At 38.5% G+C, this 22541-nt stretch overlaps 1 protein-coding gene across 4 annotated transcripts in view; it reads left to right on the top strand.

Moving 5' to 3' along the window:
- Window positions 1-22541, top strand: part of PICALM (phosphatidylinositol binding clathrin assembly protein) — a 73046-nt gene that overhangs the window by 28546 nt on the left and 21959 nt on the right. For 3 of the 4 annotated variants that reach the window (XM_074152813.1, XM_074152803.1, XM_074152793.1), the window contains exons 2-12: window positions 1881-2023; window positions 4524-4599; window positions 5853-5955; window positions 7431-7524; window positions 8057-8168; window positions 9487-9593; window positions 11180-11221; window positions 11914-11999; window positions 13250-13373; window positions 13725-13861; window positions 16604-16704. In XM_074152813.1, coding sequence (XP_074008914.1) covers window positions 1881-2023; window positions 4524-4599; window positions 5853-5955; window positions 7431-7524; window positions 8057-8168; window positions 9487-9593; window positions 11180-11221; window positions 11914-11999; window positions 13250-13373; window positions 13725-13861; window positions 16604-16704 — 1125 coding nt within the window. Of the gene's footprint in view, window positions 1-1880; window positions 2024-4523; window positions 4600-5852; window positions 5956-7430; window positions 7525-8056; window positions 8169-9486; window positions 9594-11179; window positions 11222-11913; window positions 12000-13249; window positions 13374-13724; window positions 13862-16603; window positions 16705-21666; window positions 21817-22541 lie in introns of all 4 variants that reach the window. The other variant, XM_074152783.1, reaches the window with a different exon arrangement.

The raw sequence follows: 22541 nt of genomic DNA, 5'->3' as shown, positions 1-22541 counted from the left end.
GTAGTCATCATAGTTTTACTTGTAGATAAAGGAATGGCTAATCTCCCCATCTCATTACATTTTGAATGTGGAAAACATTTCCTGCTTGCTTCCTTTAATGCTTACTTATAAAGAGCATCTTTTTCAGTTCTGACCATACTAGTTCTGAGTTTGTGACAGCCGTGTTCACCTGCTTCTCTGGCTGAAGGAGGGTCCTCTCTTTCAGGAGTTCATTGTGATGAATGATTGTTCATAGCAGGATATAAAACTGTCTGCACAGGTTAAATGTTTGCCTTCAGATTAAATGGATGTTTCTGGTTAGCCTTAGTAGCCCATAGGCAGGCAGGCACCGGGCTTACTCAAGTCTTGATCCTTCTTGAGCTATGGCTTTTGGCAGGGCTGGCAGATTCAGTGAAAATTACTATTTTATTTTCAGGGTGGTAATAGTAGTACCTTCCAGAGAAGGGCAAAGAAGCTGGTGAGGGGTCTGGAGCACAAGTCTTATGAGGAGAGGCTGAGGGAGCTGGGGTTGTTCAGCCTGGAGAAAAGGAGGCTGAGGGGGGACAGTACTGCTCTCTATAACTCCCTGAAAGGAGGGTGTAGAGGGGCAGGGGTTGGTCTCTCCTTCCAAGTCAGAGGCAACAGGACAAGAGGAAATGGCTTCAAGTTGCGCCAGGGGAGGTTCAGATTAGATATTAGGAAAAATGTTTACACGGAAAGGGTTATTAAGCATTGGAATGCGCTGCCCAGGGAAGTGGTTGAGGCACCATCCCTGGAGGTATTTAAAAGACAGGTTGACATAGTGCTTAGTGACATGGTTTAGTGATGGTTTTTATCAGAGTTAGGTTGCTGGTTGGACTAGATGATCTTAAAGGTCCCTTCCAACCTAGACGATTCGATGATTCTATGTCATCAGTACTATATTCCATTAAGTGAAGGTTCACATGCAATGGTAGCGAGCTGCATTATATCACGTTTGGATGTTGATATAGTTGCCTCTGCTGTATTTGTCACTATAACATCATGATCTTAAGTCATCGCTTCCTTCAGTGGCATTTGGAAATTACTGGACTATTATATATTATTATATCAGTTGCATTGTAAGTATGGCTCCTTGTGGTTATACAGTTGTGACAGTAGCAAATCTAGAAGAAAGACAGGGTAACTTCTCAAACAACTATTTGAAGAGTCTCTAGATCTTGTCTACTAGAAGTCCAGGTTGAACAAGAGTTGGATAGCTTTGTGTTAGGTAGCCACCCTCGGGTTTTGCTGTGCTCCTACCTGTCTTTTCAGTTACCAACCCACTTTGTTGTAACAAAATTCACCTGGCAACTTCTGGCATTGTAGCTAAGTTTTTTACTTAACATTTCCTCTGCCCTTTTGAGAATGTTGATTGCTTTGTATTAAGACTAAGCAGTGTTTGAATTTTTTATTACTCACACTGAGCCAATGTCTAGAAGGGCTTACTGGTCCATTAAGAGGCCAGAAATCTGAGGTTACAGTTAATTCTAGTCATAATCTTCCAGTAAAGCTTGATTAAATAGCAGCATGTAAGAATTATTTTGCTATTTAATGCTTTAGATGTTTGAAAGCTGGGAGTTGTTAGTCAGAGATAGTGTAAGTCATTATGGTACTTCTATTCCAGGACCTTCTAAGGCAACTGTGAAAGCAATTGAGGACCTGGAATCTTGGCAGTGAGCAGAGTGGAGTTTGTATTACAGGATTCTGGTGCTTTTCAATAAATTATTTATTTTACTGGGAAGCCCCTTGGTTTTAACAGAAAATATTGCTATGTAAGATGAGTGTAGTTACTAAGTAAAATGAATGATATATTTTTTTTATGTTATTGATCTTCCTTCAGGGAGCTCAGCATAATAACAACAAAAATTTCTGTCTTGCAGATTTAATCCAGTGCACAAATGAGATGAATGTGAACATCCCACAACTGGCGGACAGTTTGTTTGAAAGAACAACCAACAGTAGCTGGGTAGTGGTCTTCAAATCTCTCATCACAACCCATCATCTAATGGTGTATGGAAATGAGGTAATACAAAAAATGCTATGTCTGAGAACAGTTACAGCACTTCATTCCTATAAATGTCGGCTAAATGCTTCCACTAATTATCTTTGTAACAAAATCTTTATTTTTACCTTTTTGTGTCTAACTTCATGGTCTCATTATATGTTTGTCTACTTAGTTTGTTTCTACTTTAAAGTTTGTAATTCTAGAATCAAAAGTAAGTGTCTTAAATGCTGGAGGTACCTTTTTCTGTGGTGTTATTCTAACAATAAAAAACCAAACAAAACCAACAGAAATTATCTGCAATGGGATTCTTAATGCTGAAAACGGAAGCGTTTTTAGGTTCATGTTCTAGTTAATCCACATGGTCTCTTTTCCCAAATAACTTGGATTCTGAAATGGCTCCCTTATCGCAGAATCACAGAATGATATGGGGTTGGAAGGGAACGCTGGAGATCATCTAGTCCAACCTCCTGCCAAAGCAGGTCCACCTAGAGCAGGTTGCACAGGAACATGTCCAGGTGGGTTTTGAATGTCTCCAGAGACAGAGACTCCACCACCTCTGGGCAGCCAGCCTATTCCGGTGCTTTGCCACCCTCAAAGTGAAGAAGTTCCTCCTTATGTTTAGATGGAACTTCTTATATTCAAGTTTATGCCCATTTCCTCTTGTCCCTATCACCCCCTAACCTTTTGCAATGAAGACAAATATGTGCTTGTGAGCATCTATTTAACACCAAATACTATAGAAAAATGAAACAAACAAAACCCCAGTTTACAGAAAAAGGAATAAGCTTGTTTTGTTCCACAACTTTAATTCCTATGGGGACTTACTCTTCAAAATACCAAGCCAAGCATAGCAGCAGCTTGAATTTTCAGTATTTAAAAAGCCAAAACTATACTTCTAAGGGTTTCTTAGAAAGTGTTTGTAAACATTCATTTTTACTGCAAACAGTGTAATGTAAGCTATCTGAATTTTGGAATTAAGAGTATAGCTTGAGAAAATTACAAGTAGATTTTTGTAAAGAGGACCAAAATTTTTCATTTCAGATTGCATTCAGAGTTCTTACGGGTTGTGTAACTGTTTCCTCTGGCTGGGTTGTGGCGGGGGGTTGAGTTGTTGTGTGGTTTGGGGTTTTTGGGGGGTTGTTTGTTTTTGTGTGGGTTTTCTTTTTTTTTTTTTTAAATATACATACACTGGTTTCTCATGCGGGTTAGCTGCAGAGTATTTCTGGTCTTGGTGAAAATCTATTCCTTGAAGCCAAGTAAGCCACAAGAGGGCAAACTTCTCATGTTGACTTTAAGCATTATCACTGGGATAATTGACACTTCCCAAAAGAGAGTCTATACACTTTTGCTGTGCTTGCGCTTTCTCAGTCATATACATTTTAAACTGATGTCAATACACTTCATAATAATGAAAGGTATTTCATGGGACCACTGTCTGAAATGCTTTCCTTTTTAAGACTGAAACTGCCAAAGAAATTTTACTTACCAAATGCATTACAGAAGTAATGAGGGTAAGATTGCTGTTCAAGATGAAACTTTTCACAGCTAGAAATAGTGCTTGAACGATGAACATGGAAACTAAGTGCTTATGACAATGTCTAGACGTTTGTAGAGAATCTGTAAGTCCCTAAACAAACCTGAAAGTTGTTTGGTCCTCCAGCTTTTTCTTAATTTATGGCTAAGCGCAGAGTGCTTTTACTCTTCTCCAGTCTTTTTCTATGTAACCTGCGTATTTATGCTAATGAAAATAATTCAGTAGGATGTGTTATAATAATCAGAACTATTTTTTCCTCTGTCAAAATGTTATTGCAAGTGAATGATTGGGGTTTTTTTTGTAGCAGCTCTCGATACAATGGTTCATAAGACAAAATTATTTTTCCTACTAGATTAAGGTGTGGTGCCAGTGATCTGAACTGTGCCTTTACAAGATGAAAATAGCATCATTCATTTTGTGAAACATAAGTTGGATTTCTGATGTAACTAATGAGATGTACTGGGTGTGATCCTTCATGTTTTACATGGATTCTTACGGTTACTTAACGTTTTGATTTATAAGCAAACTAACCTTTATATCAACTTATTTTCATATTTACTTCAAGTACTATTGCACTTGTATGCTGAACAAAGATGCCTTGGCTAGTTAGTAAAATGAAATCAACTGCTATAAAATTGAAGTTGGTAAAACAATTGTGGACGTGTAAAATGAGAACGTATTTGGGGGGATTTTTTCATAAGTTTCCGGTTCCATATTCTGTCTCAAAAGAAACAAAGTCTTCCAGACAGAGACCGTCCCGCAATATCTGCGGGACTGATTTGTTCACAGATTTTTACATAAATTTTCAAACAAAGCTAGTTATTTTTTATCTGAGTTTTTGTAATAGTGTCCAGATTTGAAACCAGTCTTAAAGAATAAAAGCTGAATTTCATAAGTTGGATACGAAGAGTTTCTAGTACTGTTACCTCAGTTCTAGCTCATTGGTAATATAGTAAAAGCATTCAAATTTTTCCTTTCATCTAGCGTTTTATCCAGTATCTGGCGTCCAGAAACACATTGTTTAATTTGAGCAATTTCCTAGACAAAAGTGGATTGCAAGGTAAGGCGTCTTTTTCATTCAAAGTTAGTAGTGTGCTGGGGGACACTAAATACAACTTGGTAACTCTAATGGACTGTGTCATTTAATAAGTAATTTTTCTGTGTGTTTTACCCCAGACTGCATTTCCTAGTTTAAAATGCTGCTGTGGCATGGCAGAAGCTGGAGGAATTTGTTGTATCTTTTAGGACAGGCTTATAAGTGCTTCTAACTTTCTTAGCTGAGCAGATCTGACTTCGTATTCCTCCTATTTCTGAAGAGATTTCTCTATTTGGAGAGGTATATTTTGATTACTAAGTTAAACTTCAAAAAATGCATCATAGGTACATCAGATACAGCATGTCAGTGAGGCAAGATCTGTGTCTAAAAATAAAAATAACTTTTTGTGAGATTGTTTGAGGACCATTCCATCCATCTGTGAGACTAATTCCGTGGGCAAATAGGTTTCTCTGTGGTTCAGACTTTTTAACTGAAATACCCTTCCCAGCTGTTACCCTGCAGTTCAGTGCAGTTCTGATCATACGTGTAGCTGTTGGTTTTGTGGTTTTGTATTTTTTTTTTCCTCCCGAGGTGGCTTCCTATTTTCTACTTTAATTTGTATATTGCTGCTTCTAATTTTTGCCACAAGTGCAGTAAAACAGGCACGCAGAGTGTTTGCCTGGGCACAGAAACCTTCCCAGTGATAACCAAGGGTCTACCAAATTGCCTCATTTTACTCAGTCTTAACTTCCATGGCTCAGTATAGATTATGGACAGATCTTTTTCTTGATCTTCTGTAGACTGACAGTTATCAAAATATTTCCTATCGCCACTGTATTTACAAAGAAAAATTTCTGTCATGTCTTAATGTTTCCTTCAATGCCTTTATTTTTTTCTATTCAGTTGTAAATTAGAGAGTGTGTTGTAGAGTTGATAAAAACATCTTTGTGAATGCATCGTAAATTTTTTTTTTTGTGGTAATCATAGTGTGAAAGAAGTTGCATAAAAATACTTTGGTTTGCTTTTGGAAGTAATTACCTTAGGAAGTGAAATGTAAACTTCTATGTAGTTTAGGTTTTCTAGATATTTGTGCCTGTTTGATTTACGTGGTGAATACAATGACGTACTTAGTTCTTCATAACACAGATTAACTATACGAAATCAGGCAAAAATACAATGAAACTGTCTTGTGTAAATATCTTGCATTTTATTTAGAGTAAGGGTCTTGTTCTTTAACTGACTGGGTAAGTAATAACCTTCTGAAACTTGTTTTTTAGGCTATGACATGTCAACGTTTATCAGACGGTATAGCAGATACCTGAATGAAAAGGCAGTTTCCTATAGACAAGTGGCTTTTGACTTCACAAAAGTAAAAAGAGGGTAAGGACTGTATTTTTGTTTTGCTTATCTTGAGGTTTTGTCTTATGTCCTGTAATTCAAGTGGAAGATACCAATGTTGGCTCCTTAGCAGACTAAGTAGACAGTAGCGTCTGCTTTTCTCAGTTGAATATCTCATCATTCACAAAGCCTCAACTCCCCAGTTATGCATATTGCAAAATTTTTTTTTTGCTTCAGTTGTTGTAATTTTGCTTCTTTATATTAAACTTAACATTTAAAGAAATGAAAAATAGTATGTATCATAATATATATCAAAAAAGTAGATATTTGGACAAATCTTCCACGATACATCACCAACTTACTTTGTCTTAATGAACTCACAAAAATCTCAACCTAAAACTGCTGAAGGAGTTAACCGCAGTAGTGGGCTGCCTAATGGTATCTCACATTAGTGTTAAAAAGCTGAAATTGGCCCGAGAAGACTGTCCAAATCCCGTATGCCTCTTTGCTAATACTGTACAGTTCACTTTGTTTTGAAAAATGTGATGATGAAGTAAAAGGGGAGCTTTTGGGGCTCTTTTCACTGTTTCTGCCTTTAGAGATGGCTGGAGTCCCAACAGCAGAAAACACTCAGCCTTTTCCTCCTACAGGATATGCGCATGGTCAGGTGGCTGCAGATACACCAGAGAGTTACACAATTGCTTCATAACCAGATGTTTTAGGCAAAATGAGGTGAATTATTTAGCCCAGAGCATTTGTGAGCCAGCAGGAATAACTGTTTTGGTGGCAGCGATCTCCCTTTTCCACCCCTCAGCGTTTCTCGGGGGCTGTGAGCCGTGCCCTGCCACGTTAGCTTTGGGTCAGCCACTGTTCCTGGAAGGAGGGAGACATGTCTCACAAAAGAGATGTTTCTTGTCACTGAGGTGACTCAATATCTTCCTTGGTTGTTGCTTTTCTTGAATATTTTTGGTCTTTGTCCATTTAATCTGGACAATTAATAAATGGCCAAATGTTGGTAGTCAGCTGTTAAAAGGAAGTGTCATGTAGTCTCTATAATCTTTCTGGAAAAGCTTGAAAAACACATTGCCACATTTATTTATTCTTTCTTACTGCTTTTAGTTGAAAAGAAAATCATCCAAACTGACACGAAACAATAATCACTTGATTGGAAAAAGCGTAGGTAAAAATTTGCTTCAGAAATAACCTTCAGAGTATTTTTTGATGACCTTGATGCATTGTAGCTCTACTATGTTTCTGAGCACTATCAGTTTCATCTCCTCAGGATAAAAATTTGTCTTGGAATCATATTTTGGCCATATGAAAGTTGTTGCTTTTGTGTATTGCAGTTACTACAGTTGTATTGGCTGGACAGTGTTCCTCGACATCGAAACACCTGCTTTGAATGGCCATGATTTAAATGTTTTCTCTGACCTGTTTTAATTTTCTAGGTTTTATTTCTCACTAACAATTGCCTTCAAAAATTCAGGTGAAGGATTCTCTTTTGTTTTGCACAATAGGGCTGATGGAGTGATGAGAACAATGAGCACAGAAAAACTCCTAAAAACTGTACCGATTATACAAAATCAAATGGATGCACTTCTTGACTTCAACGTAAGTTTAGCTGCACGTACACGTCTAATGTACTGTTAACTTTGTACAAACCTGCAGAGGCTTGTAAAATAGGGCAAGATGAAAGGTCTTAAACTTAGTTCCATGTTTGTCCTTTTGTGTCCATGTTATCTGCACAGCTTAGAGCACAAATCTTTTTGGTCATTGATACGCTCCCAAGAAACCAGAAAAAGGAAATATGATAACCACTGGAGAGGATGCTTTGTGCTAAGTTAGTGTTGTTTATTGTGTACATTGTGTAAGATTTGGTTGTTCATTTAATCGATTATTTCTACCCTCTGTCTTTTAGTTACATTTGTTAACATGGACATTAGTTAATAAAAATGTCTGCCAAAATGATTTGATTTAATTCTGTGCTGAGAGATCCTGTGTTGATTTCTGTGCTGCTACTTTCCACTAATAACCAGTGAGATGACTGGAAAAGGTGCCTTGGGATAGAGTACCCGGGTTCAACTAGAAGTTTTTTCAATAAGGGATCGATTCAGTTAAATTAACTTTTTTCTGATCTTCCTAGGTCAATAGCAATGAACTTACAAATGGTGTCATTAATGCTGCCTTCATGCTCCTCTTCAAAGATGCCATTAGACTGTTCGCTGCGTATAACGAAGGGATTATTAACCTCTTGGGTAAATATAACTGCTTTCTGCAATGCTAAACTGCTGGGAGGAAACAATCGCAAAGAGCTGCTCTTTTCTGAGAAATCGAAATAGTCATACTGTAAACAGCAAAATATTATTATTTCCAAGGTTTTTCTGTCCAATTGCATTTTCCATTGCATTATATACAGAGATTGGTAAATTTCTGAAAGAGAAACTAATTCAAGATTTTTTCACTTCATTTTGTTCTCTTGCTGTTTTGGGGTTTTCTTGTTATGCTGGTTTTGTTTTTGTTTTTGTTTTTTTTTAATTTTTTTCTCTCATTGAGCTGCATGGCAAACCCAAACCATGATATTGATGTTTCTTAAATAAGAAACAAGATCAGGTTTTGTTTCTTTGTAAGTGGAATAAGTTATGGTCAGTTAAAAATTTGCAATCACAACATTTGTGGTTGTTTGACTATCAAAATTTTAATGTCGGTTGGTTTTGATGATTGGTTGGCTTTTTTAAGGGAGTTATAAATTCAGGCTTCAAGCCCTTTCACTCGCACACGCTGGAGATGCATAGGAGCCTAAATCTGGAAGATAAGTTGAAAGGAGCCATATGCATAGCATATGCTTGGTTTAGTTGTATTCTGTGATTGGATCAAGCTGCCTGATTGCTGTTATTACCCAGTGCTTGCAAAATGGAAAGCAGAAAGCAGAATTGGAGGGACAGTCACGCTTCCAGTCTTGAAGTCCCCATCTACTTCTTTTGCCTCAGCCAGAAGATCAAGCGCACAGTCGCTTTCACGTGTGTTTTGAGAGAAGCTTAGTACAGGAACAGGGCTTGAAAGTGCTATTTCAAGAAGGGAGTTGGCACCCTCTCACTTCCAGCACCGGTGTTTTGCAATCAGTTGGACCTCGTTGTAGACCACACTGTAGCAAGAGGCATCAGTCTGGCAGAGAGTATCAAAATCTTGCCTGATTTGTAGCTGCTGGAATAGAGTAATGATTGACTGCCAGATTGTAAAATTGCTCTTTTTTTTTTTGTCCCCCCAAGAGCGTAGATTTAGATTTCTTTGGGTGACCTATTCTTAAACCTGATTGTCCTCTTCAGGGTGCTTATGCTTTTGTGAGATGTGGCACCTGCAAGATGAGGTGTAATTGCGTGTTAGTGATTATGAGCTCATGTTCAGATGGGGCTTTTGTCACTTGGTGGAAGTTAGGCGTAGTGACTTCTGCACTTAACATGATAAAACACATCTGCAGGCATTTTCTGTTTGTCTTGTTCTATACGCTTTTACTTTGCGTATCCTTTGCAGAATGCTTGCCACCTTATTTAATGCAAATATTCTTACTGTTTATAGAAAAATACTTTGATATGAAAAAGAACCAGTGCAAAGAAGGCCTTGATATATACAAGAAGTTCCTCACTAGAATGACGCGGATCTCAGAGTTCCTTAAAGTTGCAGAGGTAAACTTCAGTCAGCCAAACTATGCCCTTTATTTGAAGCAGCTTATAAAATGCTTATTTTCTCACAAAGCAGGTACTTCTTCCTTCCAGCCTAATTGCAGTTCAAGGGTCATATTGTCAGTCTCTACCCTGGTGATTGGCTCATTTGAGGACTGTATTGAAAAACCTGGCTACAAAATATTTATTGGTTTATCTTTTACTTAGGGAGGGTGTGTAACTGCATTTTAAAATTTCTTTGTTTACATAATAATTGTGAGCTTTGTTTGAAGAGCCTTGCTTTAAACAAATAAAGTAACTGCAAGGTGATCTGCTGCTTTCTATGATTCTACCTGGATTCTGGTTTGAAACCCACAGTTCTGCCAGAAGTGTTAAATAAAATGACAACTTCACAAACAAGAAATTGAGACAAGTAGATGAATATGTGATAATTCTTAAAGATGTCTTGGCTATAGGTGAAAGGAAAAAGCAGTTACCTTGCAAAATGTTTTGTTGGTGTGGTTTTTTAAAACTTATTTAATCTGTTGCATTGTTGTTTCTGAAGCATTGCTGAATTGGTGTCGCAGTATTACGGAATTCTTCAGTTGAGATGCTCTCCTGTTCTTGTTTTGCCTTCCTTTGTTATTCATAACTCTTAACAAAAAAATTAAGCAGTAAAGCTTGGCTCGCTGTCTGTCCTGACAGAAATCTGTCAGAGGTACTGCCTTCAGCTGTCTTCAGTTGATGGCACTATCAACAGATACTGAGAATTAAGCTTCCTATCGCAACAATGTATATCCTGCTGCAGAGCATCTTAAGTCTGATCTGCGTTTCGGAAATGGTTTCTGTACAGAATTTTGAAGGTGCTTTGTTTTAGCAAATATATATTCTATATCAGTAGGTATGACAACTTATGACAAATTGTGGGACAAACTTCTCTAGCGTTAATGTTCTGAAACACTTGGTTCTTACTCTGTTTTATTTTTAAGGTTGTATCTGTTAAAATAACTCTAACACACGTACTTCAAATGTGTGTACATTTAGAATCATCGAATCATCGAATCGTCTAGGTTGGAAGGGACCTTTAAGATCATCTAGTCCAACCAGCAACCTAACTCTGATAAAAACCATCACTAAACCATGTCTCTAAGCACTATGTCAACCCGTCTTTTGAATACCTCCAGGGATGGTGCCTCAACCACTTCCCTGGGCAGCCCATTCCAATGCTTAATAACCCTTTCCGTGTAAAAATTTTTCCTAATATCCAATCTGAATCTCCCCAGGCGTAACTTGAGGCCATTTCCTCCTGTCCTATCATCTGTGACTTGGGAGAAGAGACCGACCCCCACCTCTCTACACCCTCCTTTCAGGTTATAGAGAGGGATAAGGTCTCCTCTCAGCCTCCTTTTCTCCAGGCTGAACAACCCCAGCTCCCCTTTAACAGAAGAATTTATTATAACCAACCATTACAGAATTCATATTGTGGAGATTTAAATGTACATGGACAGGTTTGCTTTATACATGACTTCATCTTAACGTTGTTTGCTTTTTGAGCATCTCTGCCTTGAACAAATGCAAACAGGTTCTAAAGCTCGTTTGTTTTATTACAGCAAGTTGGAATTGACAGAGGAGACATTCCAGATCTCTCACAGGTAGATAAACCTATTCTGCGTTTGCCGGTACACGCCTGGTTTGGGGTTGCATAATTAGAAAAACTTGGCATTATGGCACGCACTTGTGCTTTCTTGTGTACATTGTCACCACGTTATTAACAAGTTTTATGATTAAATCCAACCTCTGTCAGAGCCTGGCTTTTATATGCAGTGATCCTATTGTAAAATATTATAGCACGTTTCTGTCATACTCTAATTGAGTTTTAAGACAATCTGATTTCCATCATGCTAGAAGACAAAGCTTGTATCTGTGAATTCACATACAAAACTTCTAAATGATATTATGAAGCTGTGGTTTTTAGCAAGCGTGCTTTTGGCTCTCTGCCCGTTTAAATCATTGTGAAGGTTTGCAGAGCGTGCACATAGAAATGACTTTAGGTACAATTTCCTTCTTAGTGTCTCCTGAAATACCGACTGCTTCCGACTGTCTGCTTGCTGTTTCCTAGCTGTTAATTTTAACATCTCTTGACATATTTCGGTACTTACTGGTGAGTCATTATGACAGAGTAATGTACATCACCTGATATTTTAAGTAATTAAATATGCACAGGATGCGAAGATGCGGTATAAATATTCTGAGCTGTTATACCAGTTCCCCTACAGTTGTGTTCTCTGAAAGTCTTTTAACTAATGATTTGCTTCACCTTAGATTCTTCAATCTCTTTTTGTAGGCACCAAGTAGCCTTCTTGATGCTTTGGAACAACATTTAGCTTCTCTAGAAGGGAAGAAAATCAAAGATTCCACAGCTGCAAGCAGGTGCTTATGCCCTTGTCCTTTTACACAATTGTTGAATCAAATGTTAAATCCATTATATTCCATTTCATTATAAATTAAGGTTTGTGTAGGCTTTGTTGAAAACAAGACTGTATTCTATTAGCATTGATAGAATAGCAAGTTGTTAAATTGTTTGCTGAGTACTTAAGGCAGCTTCTTCCAGGGCAACAGAACTGGAATCTGAGGAGCTGTGAGCAGTTGCTGCAGAATCCCTCATGTAGTAGTTACACTTTTAGCATTTGATCTTGAACTTCTGAAGAGAAACTAAGGGGTTTTTCCACTTAAAATGAACTTTTGGAGGCAGTATGTTATTAATTAGACTTCTATAAGGTATGCAACATTTAATAACATTCGTAGACTCTTAGCTCTCAACTCTAATCCCTTTTTTGTCAAAAGCAAGAAAATGCTTCCAGAAATTCTTAAATTAAGAATGGATTTTTTTAAAGTAATTGGGGATTAAAACTGTACTGTATGTGGTGAAAGGCAGTTGCTGGTTTTAAGCACTTGGTAAAACACAAAGGGCAATCAAGAGAAGTCCTGTAGGCAACTAACTTCATTGTTTAAATTTAAAAAAGCTTAATACCTCAAAATTGAATACCATTTCTCTAATACGTGTTCAAAAAAAGGCAGTAATATTTTATGTGTTTTTTTTATGGTAGCGACAATATTAGGGCTTAGCACCATTTTGTTAACTACTCTTTAGAATATTTGCTTTCTTTTGTAAGGTTACTTCAGGTTCATTTTTTTTTGAAGTATTTGTTTTAAATCTTTTTGCACGCTCATGATAAATATGGTGATAAATCATAAAATTTTCCTGTGGGATTACTAGTTGCATAGTTTCTTAACGAAACCTGTTAAATTAGCAACAATTTGAATTGGAGCCCAGGTGATCAAAGATTCCCATGTATCTACAAATAATGCCATTTTAGGCAAACAGAAAATAGCAAAGGCTTCAAATATGAATTCTGCAATGCAATTTGGAGGGGAAACGTTTAAGGGGGAAAATCCAGCATATAAGAGTAGATAACATGATTTGTAGGCATTTTCATTTTGCGGTTCATACGGTGTAATCTTATTTAAATGCATCCCTTTGTGTTGCACGGTGTAAGATATAAGTAATGTTATAAAAAGTTCAGAAGGAGACTGGGTGGATACAAGTAAGGAGTTCTTTAGATCTCCCTAGCACGTGTCACCTATTAACAGCCAGCTTTTCTCCTGTCCAATTGCTTTAGGGCTACCACCCTTTCCAATGCAGTCTCTTCCCTTGCAAGCACTGGCCTGTCCCTCACAAAAGTTGATGAAAGGGAAAAACAAGCTGCGTTAGAGGAAGAACAGGCTCGCTTAAAAGCTTTAAAGGTAGGCATACAGAATTTTTAATCGAAAACGCTTTTCCTACGTTTTTATTGATAGCTTCTTAGGAGTCTTAATGCAGCAAAGGGAAAAAACAGTTATTAACACTGAACGTGTACTGTTGGTAAAGTGCTGGAAGTAAAATCTTATGTACATGTGCCATACAACTTGTGGAGGGTTTGTTAAAATAGTTTCTGAAGGATTTGTGGTGCCACTGACTCTTGTGAACTATAAGTAGCTGACACTAGTGTGTGCAATAAATAAAACGAATTCTTGAAGTTCTGCTTTACTTACCTCCAAAGTCGCGTACACAACTGTTGTTTCTGGATTTCTTATGCCAGCTCACTTTCCCAACAGGAGCAACGTCTAAAAGAACTTGCAAAGAAACCTCATACCTCTTTAACAACTGCAGCTTCTCCTGTGTCGACTGCAGCGGGAAGCATAATGACTACACCAGCCATTGATATTTTTTCTACCCCTAGCTCTTCAAACAGGTACGGTTCGTGGTGTTGCTGCACTGCCAGATGTGCTGCAGGTAGAGTTTCCTCTAAACTTCTGCTGCGCAAAGTTGGTTGGGTGTGGAGTACACTAATGATGGCATAAGAAATGATATTTTGGGTAAAGTTGATGGAAAAAATAACCTATTGCCATAAATAACATAAAAAGTGTGGTTTTGTTACCCATTTGCAGAATACTTTCTGATAAGAACCAAGTGCTGACAGCCCTTGTAGCTGTTCTTAGTCAGTGAGCGAGACGGTTGGAACTATGAAACACACATGCTTTGTCCCCAAAGAACCTCACAAACTAATTTGGGAAAAGTTAGATAAAAATTCCGTTTGGGAGGTCATAAAGATAATACCAAATTTAATGTCGCATTTCTAGATCTTTAAAAGTCTAGGGGTAGCAAATATTCTCGGTAGATTTTTCAGGAAGGGGAAAAGCCCGAAACGGGGTTTGAAAGAAGAGAGGCAGATTTTGCTGTCTTGAGTCGTATCTGTCTGCAAGGACTTGCAAAGGTAGCGCAAGAGCCCTCCCTGCACGCTAATCCCGGTCTCTGACTAGCAGGAGCTGTTGCTATGAGTAAGTGTGTGATCTCCAGTCTGTAAAATACCTGTCAAATCAAGCAGTAGAGGAAGGTACAGCGCTTTTGTCAGTACAGAAGGAAATAGCTCTCAAAAGGCTTGGTTTTGCTTTGGGTGTGACCCCAGACCTGAAGGATTGCTTAGTAGTTCTGTGAGAGCTCACAGGAGAATCTACTTGTCTCCTTTAGCTTTTTGCTGTTCTTTAAAAGCAGTCATCAGCGCTTTGAGAGCCGCCTTTCCCCATTAGAAAGCTATTGTAGGAAATTACTTGGCACCGAATACGTGGAGAATAGCTGAATCACATACGAGGAGCTAGAGAATCTGTCAGTGTTAGTAACTGAAAGACTTCCTTGAAAAAAGATTTTTTTTTTTTTTTTCAAATTGCTTTTTAGAGGCTGGAATATTTGAAATGGGCGTATGCTTTGAGGTAGTAACTCTGAATATATGATATCGCTTCTTAAGAGGTCTGAAACATAAACATCTGATAAAGCTTCTTCAAACAGCCACAAACGCTACACATTGAAGACAAGAGCATTTTCTTCTAAAAAAACAAATGCTGATTTGTCTTCATGTTTCAGTTCAGTTGCTGGCAGTGTGAATGCTGTGAGCAAACAACAGATTTTACAGCAGGAGCTGCTGTGAAGGGGATCACAGAATGATATGGGGTTGGAAGGGACCTCTGGAGATCATCTAGACCAAAGCAGTTCCACCTAGAGCAGGTTGCACAGGAACTCGTCCAGGGGGGTTTTGAACATCTCCAGAGATGGAGACTCCACCACCTCTCTGGGCAGCCTGTTCCAGGGCTCTGCCACCCTCAAAGGAAAGAAGTTCCTCCTCATGTTTAGGTGGAACTTCTTATGTTCAAGTTTGTGCCCATTTCCTCTTGTCCTGTCACTGGGCACCACTGAAAAAAGACTGGCCCCTTCCTCATGACACCCACCCCTTAAGTATTTATAGGTGTTGATCAGATCCCCTCTCAGCCTTCTCTCCTCCAGACTAAAAAGAACCAAGTCCCTCAGCCTTTTGATGTTGGGTCGTAAGTTCAGTTCCTTGCTATTAGATGCAATATGTCTGATTACGCCCTGTCGTTAACGTGAACAAGCTTTATCTTGAAAATGATCTTGGTTCTGCTGCTCACATTACAGGGCTGTGCCAGACCACGCTGCTTTTTTATAGAAGCAGTGGTGGCAGAATGTGATTTCAGTCACTGCTGAAATGAAATGGTAAAAACTGAATGATACAAGTGATTGGGTCGGCAACAGAATCCACGGGGATCTAGGATATGGCTAGTAGCATTTAAAGTTCTGTGCCATTCTCATTTTGAAAGGTGCTTGGATGGCACAGTGACTTAGCTTCTGTCCATAGTAGTGGCTCTACATGCAAATTTTGGTTCATCTCATGTGCTAAAACATTCTGGGTGAACACCAGCACTCCATATTTTTTTCAGGACTAATTTAAAGTACAAAATGAACTCTCTGCAGGAGGATGAATTTTCCTGTTCCTGTTTGACTCTGAAATTATTGCAGCGACTGTATTCAAGACTTCACTCTTCATTTCCATGTGATGTTCTTAGGTCTCAATTTGACTTTGAATAGTCTAAAATGTGCATTTAAATGAGTTTTCACATGACTGATATGTGATAAAGTGTTTCAAGGCTTCTTGTATTTTGCTTTCTCCAGAGTCCTTCTGTAGCTCATAGCTGTTAGCCGGTTTCTCAGCGGTGGTTGACAGTGGAAATATAGGAGTTGTGGGATATAGATGTAACATTTTGGTGGTGCAACCCATTAGAATTCATTCTGTCGGTCTCCTTTTGTCATTCTGTAGGGCTTTCGTGGGGTTATTTTAAAAGCTGCTGAAGATTGCAGAGCTTAACATGCTCTAGCCCCGGTGTTGGACCGTGAGGAAGATGAGACAGCTGGCTGTCTTTCTGTCTTAGACAGCTCTGACAAAAGTCACTTGGCATAACACAGAACTTAACTCGCTAAATTAACACTTTTCTGCAGAACTGAAAATGAGAAGTTCAGCAGGCTCATTTTTGACTTGGTTCTATACATTTTATAACAAAGCTTTCCTTACGGTTGACAGTCGCTAACGTTTGCCTTGTATTGAAAACTGCGATGTGGTTCAAACAGTTGTATTAATTTGTCTTTGTAGCACTTCAAAGCTGCCAAATGATCTGCTTGATTTGCAGCCAACTTTCCATCCATCTGTACATCCTATATCGGCTCCTCCACAAGTAGGAAGTACCTGGGGAGGTAAGAATTCGGAATCGGATTAAGGTTCTAATTGCTGTGGCCACGGTCCTGGAAATGTTTCCCCCAGTCTGTGGGGTTTCTCTTCCTTAAAACCAGAGATCTTGCAAAGACAAGTTACAAGTGAATGAAGGGAGCAGGAAAAGTCAAATCTGGGTATGGATTAAAATAATGTAGCAGCATGTGGTGATTATCAAAATATCCAATTTCTTTGTAAAGTTACTTTAATTGTTGTCCAGCTCTGTCAGTCTCAGCTGCTGTCTTCAAGAGTCCCAGAGCAAGTGACATAAAGTCAGCTGTGAGAGGTCAGTTCTGTGAGGGTGTCTGCCAGACAGCCCGTGTTGTGTAGACGGGAACTTGGATGCAGAATTTTTTTTAAAACACCTTTTAAACTTCGACTAATGTTAAATCAAATTTGCAGGTGATAATAGAGCAGAGCTTGGATGAGGCCTGAAAGGAGGCAGTTGTGACAACGATGCATAGGAAGCAAGAAAATCCAGAATTAGTTACTGGAAACAAAATAAGGCACCTCTCTACAAATTCTCTGCTGTATTTCACTTGCCTACAGAGGCACATTAGAAAAAAGCTGTGGTTGCATCTCTTTAAGTGAGGAGACAAAATTTATAAGGAACTTTTCCCTCTGAGAGTTACTTCAGAACATCCAAATTATCATTCTGCCCAGCTGCTAGGATGGACAGAGTGAGGTGTTAGATTATCTTATTGATACCAGGTGAGTCCTTAAACCCAGGAGGTGAGCGAGAGCATTCTATAAAGTCATGAATGTTGTGATTCAGGATTAGTGTGAGTGTTAGAGCATTTAGTCATTTACTCAAAGCTTTTTTGCCTTTATGCTGCTTTGCAGTGTTCCGGAATACTTCTCATAATAGGTAACATATTGCCTGCTTGCACTGTTGGTTATGCTAGTGGAGGATTAAAAATCTCTTATAAAGATGTTTCCTTTTTATTTTTCTAAATAAATGATGCTTAATAAAATAGTAAACCCCTGAACTATGTGGCTATTTCCAGATTATTATTATTTTTTTATAAATCAGATGCTTGCAAAAATGCTTTCTCTTATGATGTGAAGATTTGGGACTTGCTGCTTCAGAAAGTTTTGTAGGCATCAGAGTAACCCTGTTCTGAAATTTTACTTCACTATTTCTTTTTATGAGCTGTAGTTTTTCCTAAACATCTTTCCAGTTATCTAACATGTCTTCGTAGTAAGCAGTGTATGTATTCTACTTCTCTTTTTTTACTTTTTGCTGTGTGCTTTCTGTGTTGTGTACCTTCTCACTCTTGTTTGTAGGGAAATAGCACACGGTTTTGAGTGACAAAAGGCATTACTGATAAATGTGGTAGCTTCAAAACCAAATAAAAGTAGTTTACTTGTCCTGTAGTTCTGCTGAGCAGAGCATCTTTTGAGAAAGATGCAGCAAGGAGCAGATGGAGTCATGCATACAAATGTCAATGTTTAATAGGCTTAGAGTTTAGAAATGGAGAAAAATGTTTTGGCTCATCTTGTTTGCTTTCTGGAAAATGTCTTCTGTTTCATCTTGCCCTGTTTGTTTCATGGGTGAGAGATAGAAGGGGAAATTATATTCCTCTCGAAGGTCACTTCACAATCTAGCATTGCTTTATTAATCTGGAAATTGAGCCTGAAAGTCTGTTTGTGTTTGTTCAGTGTTGTGTTACTCATGGTAAGAGCCTTCAGTGATAGTCATTGATACATCTGCTTACTAAACACTTCTACGATTTAATTAACTGTGAAGATTTCGGATTGTCTGCTAAAAGTTTAGGCTAAAATTCTGGGATCACCATTTTTCATGTTACCTTTTATCCAAAATAAAAAAACAACCCTCTTCAGCTTTACGGACATGAACGCTCACTTCCCATAGGTGAGGTAGATAAGAAGTGCTTTCCACGTTTTACAGATGGGGAAATCTGAGCAATTAACTGACTTGTCCCAAGTCATACGGCAAGTCAGCGGCAGAGCCAAGAGTGGCACCTGAGCTATTTCCAGTCCTGTGCTCTAATCACTGCACAGCATCCCTCCCGTAGGTAATTTTCTGACCTGTTGATGTCTCTATTTGGTGTATACGGTGACTTTGAGAAGGGTCTGGAACCAGCTGCAAGTGGCAATGGACTAAAACCAGTTGCTGTTCAAAATATTACGCAACAACTCTTAAGTACGTAATAAAAAGGATAATTAGTTACCAAGGCATTATATTTGGGTTCCTGCCTTCTGTCTTGCACTTCCAAAAAAATGTTAAAGCTAACAAGGTTAAAAACTCCTGGAGGGTGGGTTCTGTAATTGCACGTTTTCAGTTGACTTTTTCAAACCGTCAGAGATGGCAACAAAAAATCCTTTGTTGCTGTTCTCTCAGGTGAAATACTTCTAACTGGATAACTTAAAGGTAGAAGTTTGCAAAATTCAAATTACTCTCTTAAATGCAGCTGAATCATTAATTCCTAATGATAGCCTGAAGGTGCAGAGTGATTCCGTTGACACAAACAGATGCCATGTGTATGCAAGAATGAAACTGGGCTTTAGAAACGTTGAGGTGTTGCTGTCAGGAGAGACAGCAATTTTTAAAATCTGGATATGCAAGGGTATAAATTACCCAAACACAATTAATTTGTAGTTACCTTTGTCACTAGCTTTTGGCAAGTTTTGAGACTCGGACAAGATTGAACACACTGGAGAGAATCAGAAAGAGGCAGAAGAGCAAAGAGTCTGAGACAAGATTACGTTTCTGAGAAAATCTTGATAATATAAATTGTGTTGCATTGTTTTACTGGTCAAACCACATTAAACTCCATATCCGAGCTTGGGATTTGGAACCAGAAAGTTGTATGTAGTAGTTTTCCTGCTGAGTACGTGTGTAAGATAATTCCAGTGGATATTAGTTCCAAACAAATACGGTTTAAAAACTTCCTGTCCTTTTTAGCTTTTCATGTCGTTTTATCTGACCTGTTTATTGGGATTGTCTGGAGACCATCCCGGCCGTGTTTGGTGGATTTGCCGGCTTTCAATTTGTACCTACACTTCAGAAGCAAAACAAGTGGATCAGTGTGGAAGTAATCAGTTAGTTAACTGTTTGGATTTTTTTCTAATTGCAAGCAGAACCACTGGAGTCAGAAGAACGTGAAGCAGCAATAGAAAACGCAAACAGGAGCTGCTTAAAGGGTGATCTGACCTGTGTTATTGTCAGATGTTTGTTCTGTAGCTCCTAGGGCAGAATTCAAAGCAGACAACAGTTCTAAGAAGTACCTGAAAGCAGGGACTCTGTTTCAGGTGACTGGCTGATTGGTGTCCACGAGTGCATTAGGTGGTAATATTATCTAAAACAGACAAGAGACAATACAAAGTTTTGTTAATATATCAGCTTATTCTGCTTATCCTTTATTCAGGGCTTGACACTGTCATTTTGCTGACTGAATGATTTAGAAAAAAGGCTTTTTAAGGTACTTCACTCATTCTTGCAACTCAGCCAAGCAATTTGGGAGAGAAGTCGAGTCTCGCTAAATAAGATACCTTGAGCTTGCAGAAAATGAAAGGATTTATTAAGCCTGCAAAGAATAATGCAGTTACAGTTTTAAAATTTCATTTTCTTTAGAACTTGTGTATGATTGAAATCTACACATTATCAAGCTGTGTGGGATTTATAGCTAAGAATCAGGAGGTCAGATTCGGGGAGAGAAAGTAACTTACAGTTTGAAGGTGCTGCACACATCAGAAGCATAGAATGGTTAGAGTTGGAAGGGGCCTTAAAGATCATCGAGTTCCAACCCTCCTCAAGAGCTGTAGATAAATCTATAATGTAACCAAGTTCAAAAAAAAAAAAAAAGACCAGAAACTGAAATAGTCAAGAAATCTCTCCTAGAATTGTTATTCAGACATTTCTCTGTAGTGGGTTTGCCTGGAAGAGTACGTTGCAGTTCTAGGCACTGTGCTAAATCAGATAGGGCTAGATGCGACTCTTGCTGATCTCGCTAGTGAGTTCTTGAGTTTTCCATCAAAGATTCATATGCTTTGAAGCCAGGCAGCTAAACCACAGCTCCTTCTGTCAACAAGTTAGCGTAGCTGCCTTTCCTCTCCTCTTCAGCTATTGGATCCTGGAGTGCAGGAATATTTCAGCTTGGCAATTGTATCCATCCTCAGGAAACCTCGAAATCTCCTATGTGCCTTGGGAAGCGACCCACGTAGATCCAGGTTTCCTTCATTGGTCATTGTGATCTGACAGGTTTTTGAATAAGGAACATTTTCTTGTTGTCCCTCAAAGCAGAGGAGGTTTTTGCTGGCTTGCAGCTAACGGCATATCCATAACAAGCTTGTTGCTCCTGATGCCCCAGGTGTTAAGGGAAGTGCTTTTATCCCGTGTGTTACCTTGGTGTACTCGCAGCTCTTGAAAATTTCATGATGCCCAGTAACAGAAAAAAAAATATCCATAAACACAGTTTGAAGAAGGAACAGCACAGCTCCATTGGTTTTGTTTGTTCGGGTTTTTAAAGCTGTCCTCCAGGTGGTTCTGCATCGAATCCCTGGTGGCACCAGGGGTTCTGTTACGCCAAGAGGCCCTCTCTGCTCCAGAGAATTTGTTGCAAGCGTCAGGACAGGACTGAGTGAAGCAAAAAGGGATTGTGTTTAAAGAGGAATAACGTACTAACTTTCGGTATAAAGCACACTATGGCAGAAGCACACTTTACCAAGATGGTATTAATTTTTTTAAAAAATAAAAGTAAATGTTTAGTTATATCTGTAGTATTTTTCTTGACCGGAGAATGGATAATTCTGGAGAATTTGAGAATTTAACAATAAGCTAGGTCATCCCAAGTTTAGAGATGTCAGGAGAAAACTATACTTCCTGGACTCCTCTTAACTCTAACTCTCCTATACCTAGGAAGCAGCGTGTAACTAAATCCATCTCCCTTTTCTTCTTTCTCTTGCTCTCTGGAACTGAACAGATCCTTTTTCTGCTACTGTTGATAGTGTTGATGATGCCATTCCAAACCTAAATCCTTTCCTTACAAAAACTAACGATGCTGCTCATCTGTCTGTGTCTTCTGATGTATCTACTTTCACCAGTAGGACACCCACACATGAAATGTTTGTTGGTAAAGTACCATTTTAAACTAATTTCCTGTTTCCTAAAAATTTTAACGTTATTCTAGTTTCTAAAGTATATTTGTGGGGCCTTTCAGAAACTAAAAGCTGGTCATTTGGGGCTCATTTAGTGCTATGTTAGAACTTGATTTAGTAATTGTGCAGTGAAAATGGTGTTAAAATCCTTGCTTGGCTACTGGTTGGGATCCTACCAGGACCTTAGTTATAATTAAAGCAGTTGTTTGAGTGTAATTTTACACCAAGTCTCCTGTGCTTAGGAATTTTAAGGTAAAATACTATGTATACCTGAGAATGAAAAGAAAATGCTACTTCTTTGTACCTCAGGTTGAAATGTTCTTTTCAAATATAGGAGGTTAATCTAATTTTTTTGTTAGTGGGTGTTTTTCCCCCAGTCATGTCGACACTAACAAAACCGGTGAAGCCATGTGCTTTCTGGTGCATGGTCTGCTCAAACTGTTTACCTACTGGGCAATTAACTAATGACTTGCCTTTTTAAAACTGTTGAAATCTTCCTTTTGAAGATTGATTCAGCATGACTGTCACGTTAGAAGTCCTTCTAACATTTCTGTTGGCGCAGCTACGTAGTAATTTGATTACTTTTCAGTATGAAGAATTAAGTTAGCTTTCATAAACTAAAAATCAATGAATTATGTGTCAGTTCTGTTCTTAAGCAAAGCTAGGCTTAAAGACAACAGGCCAGCCTTTTTGCTGGTTG

Source organism: Numenius arquata, chromosome 1 (genome assembly GCF_964106895.1).
Source record: "Numenius arquata chromosome 1, bNumArq3.hap1.1, whole genome shotgun sequence".
NCBI lineage: Eukaryota > Metazoa > Chordata > Aves > Charadriiformes > Scolopacidae > Numenius > Numenius arquata.
This window is presented reverse-complemented; position numbering and strand designations above follow the sequence as displayed.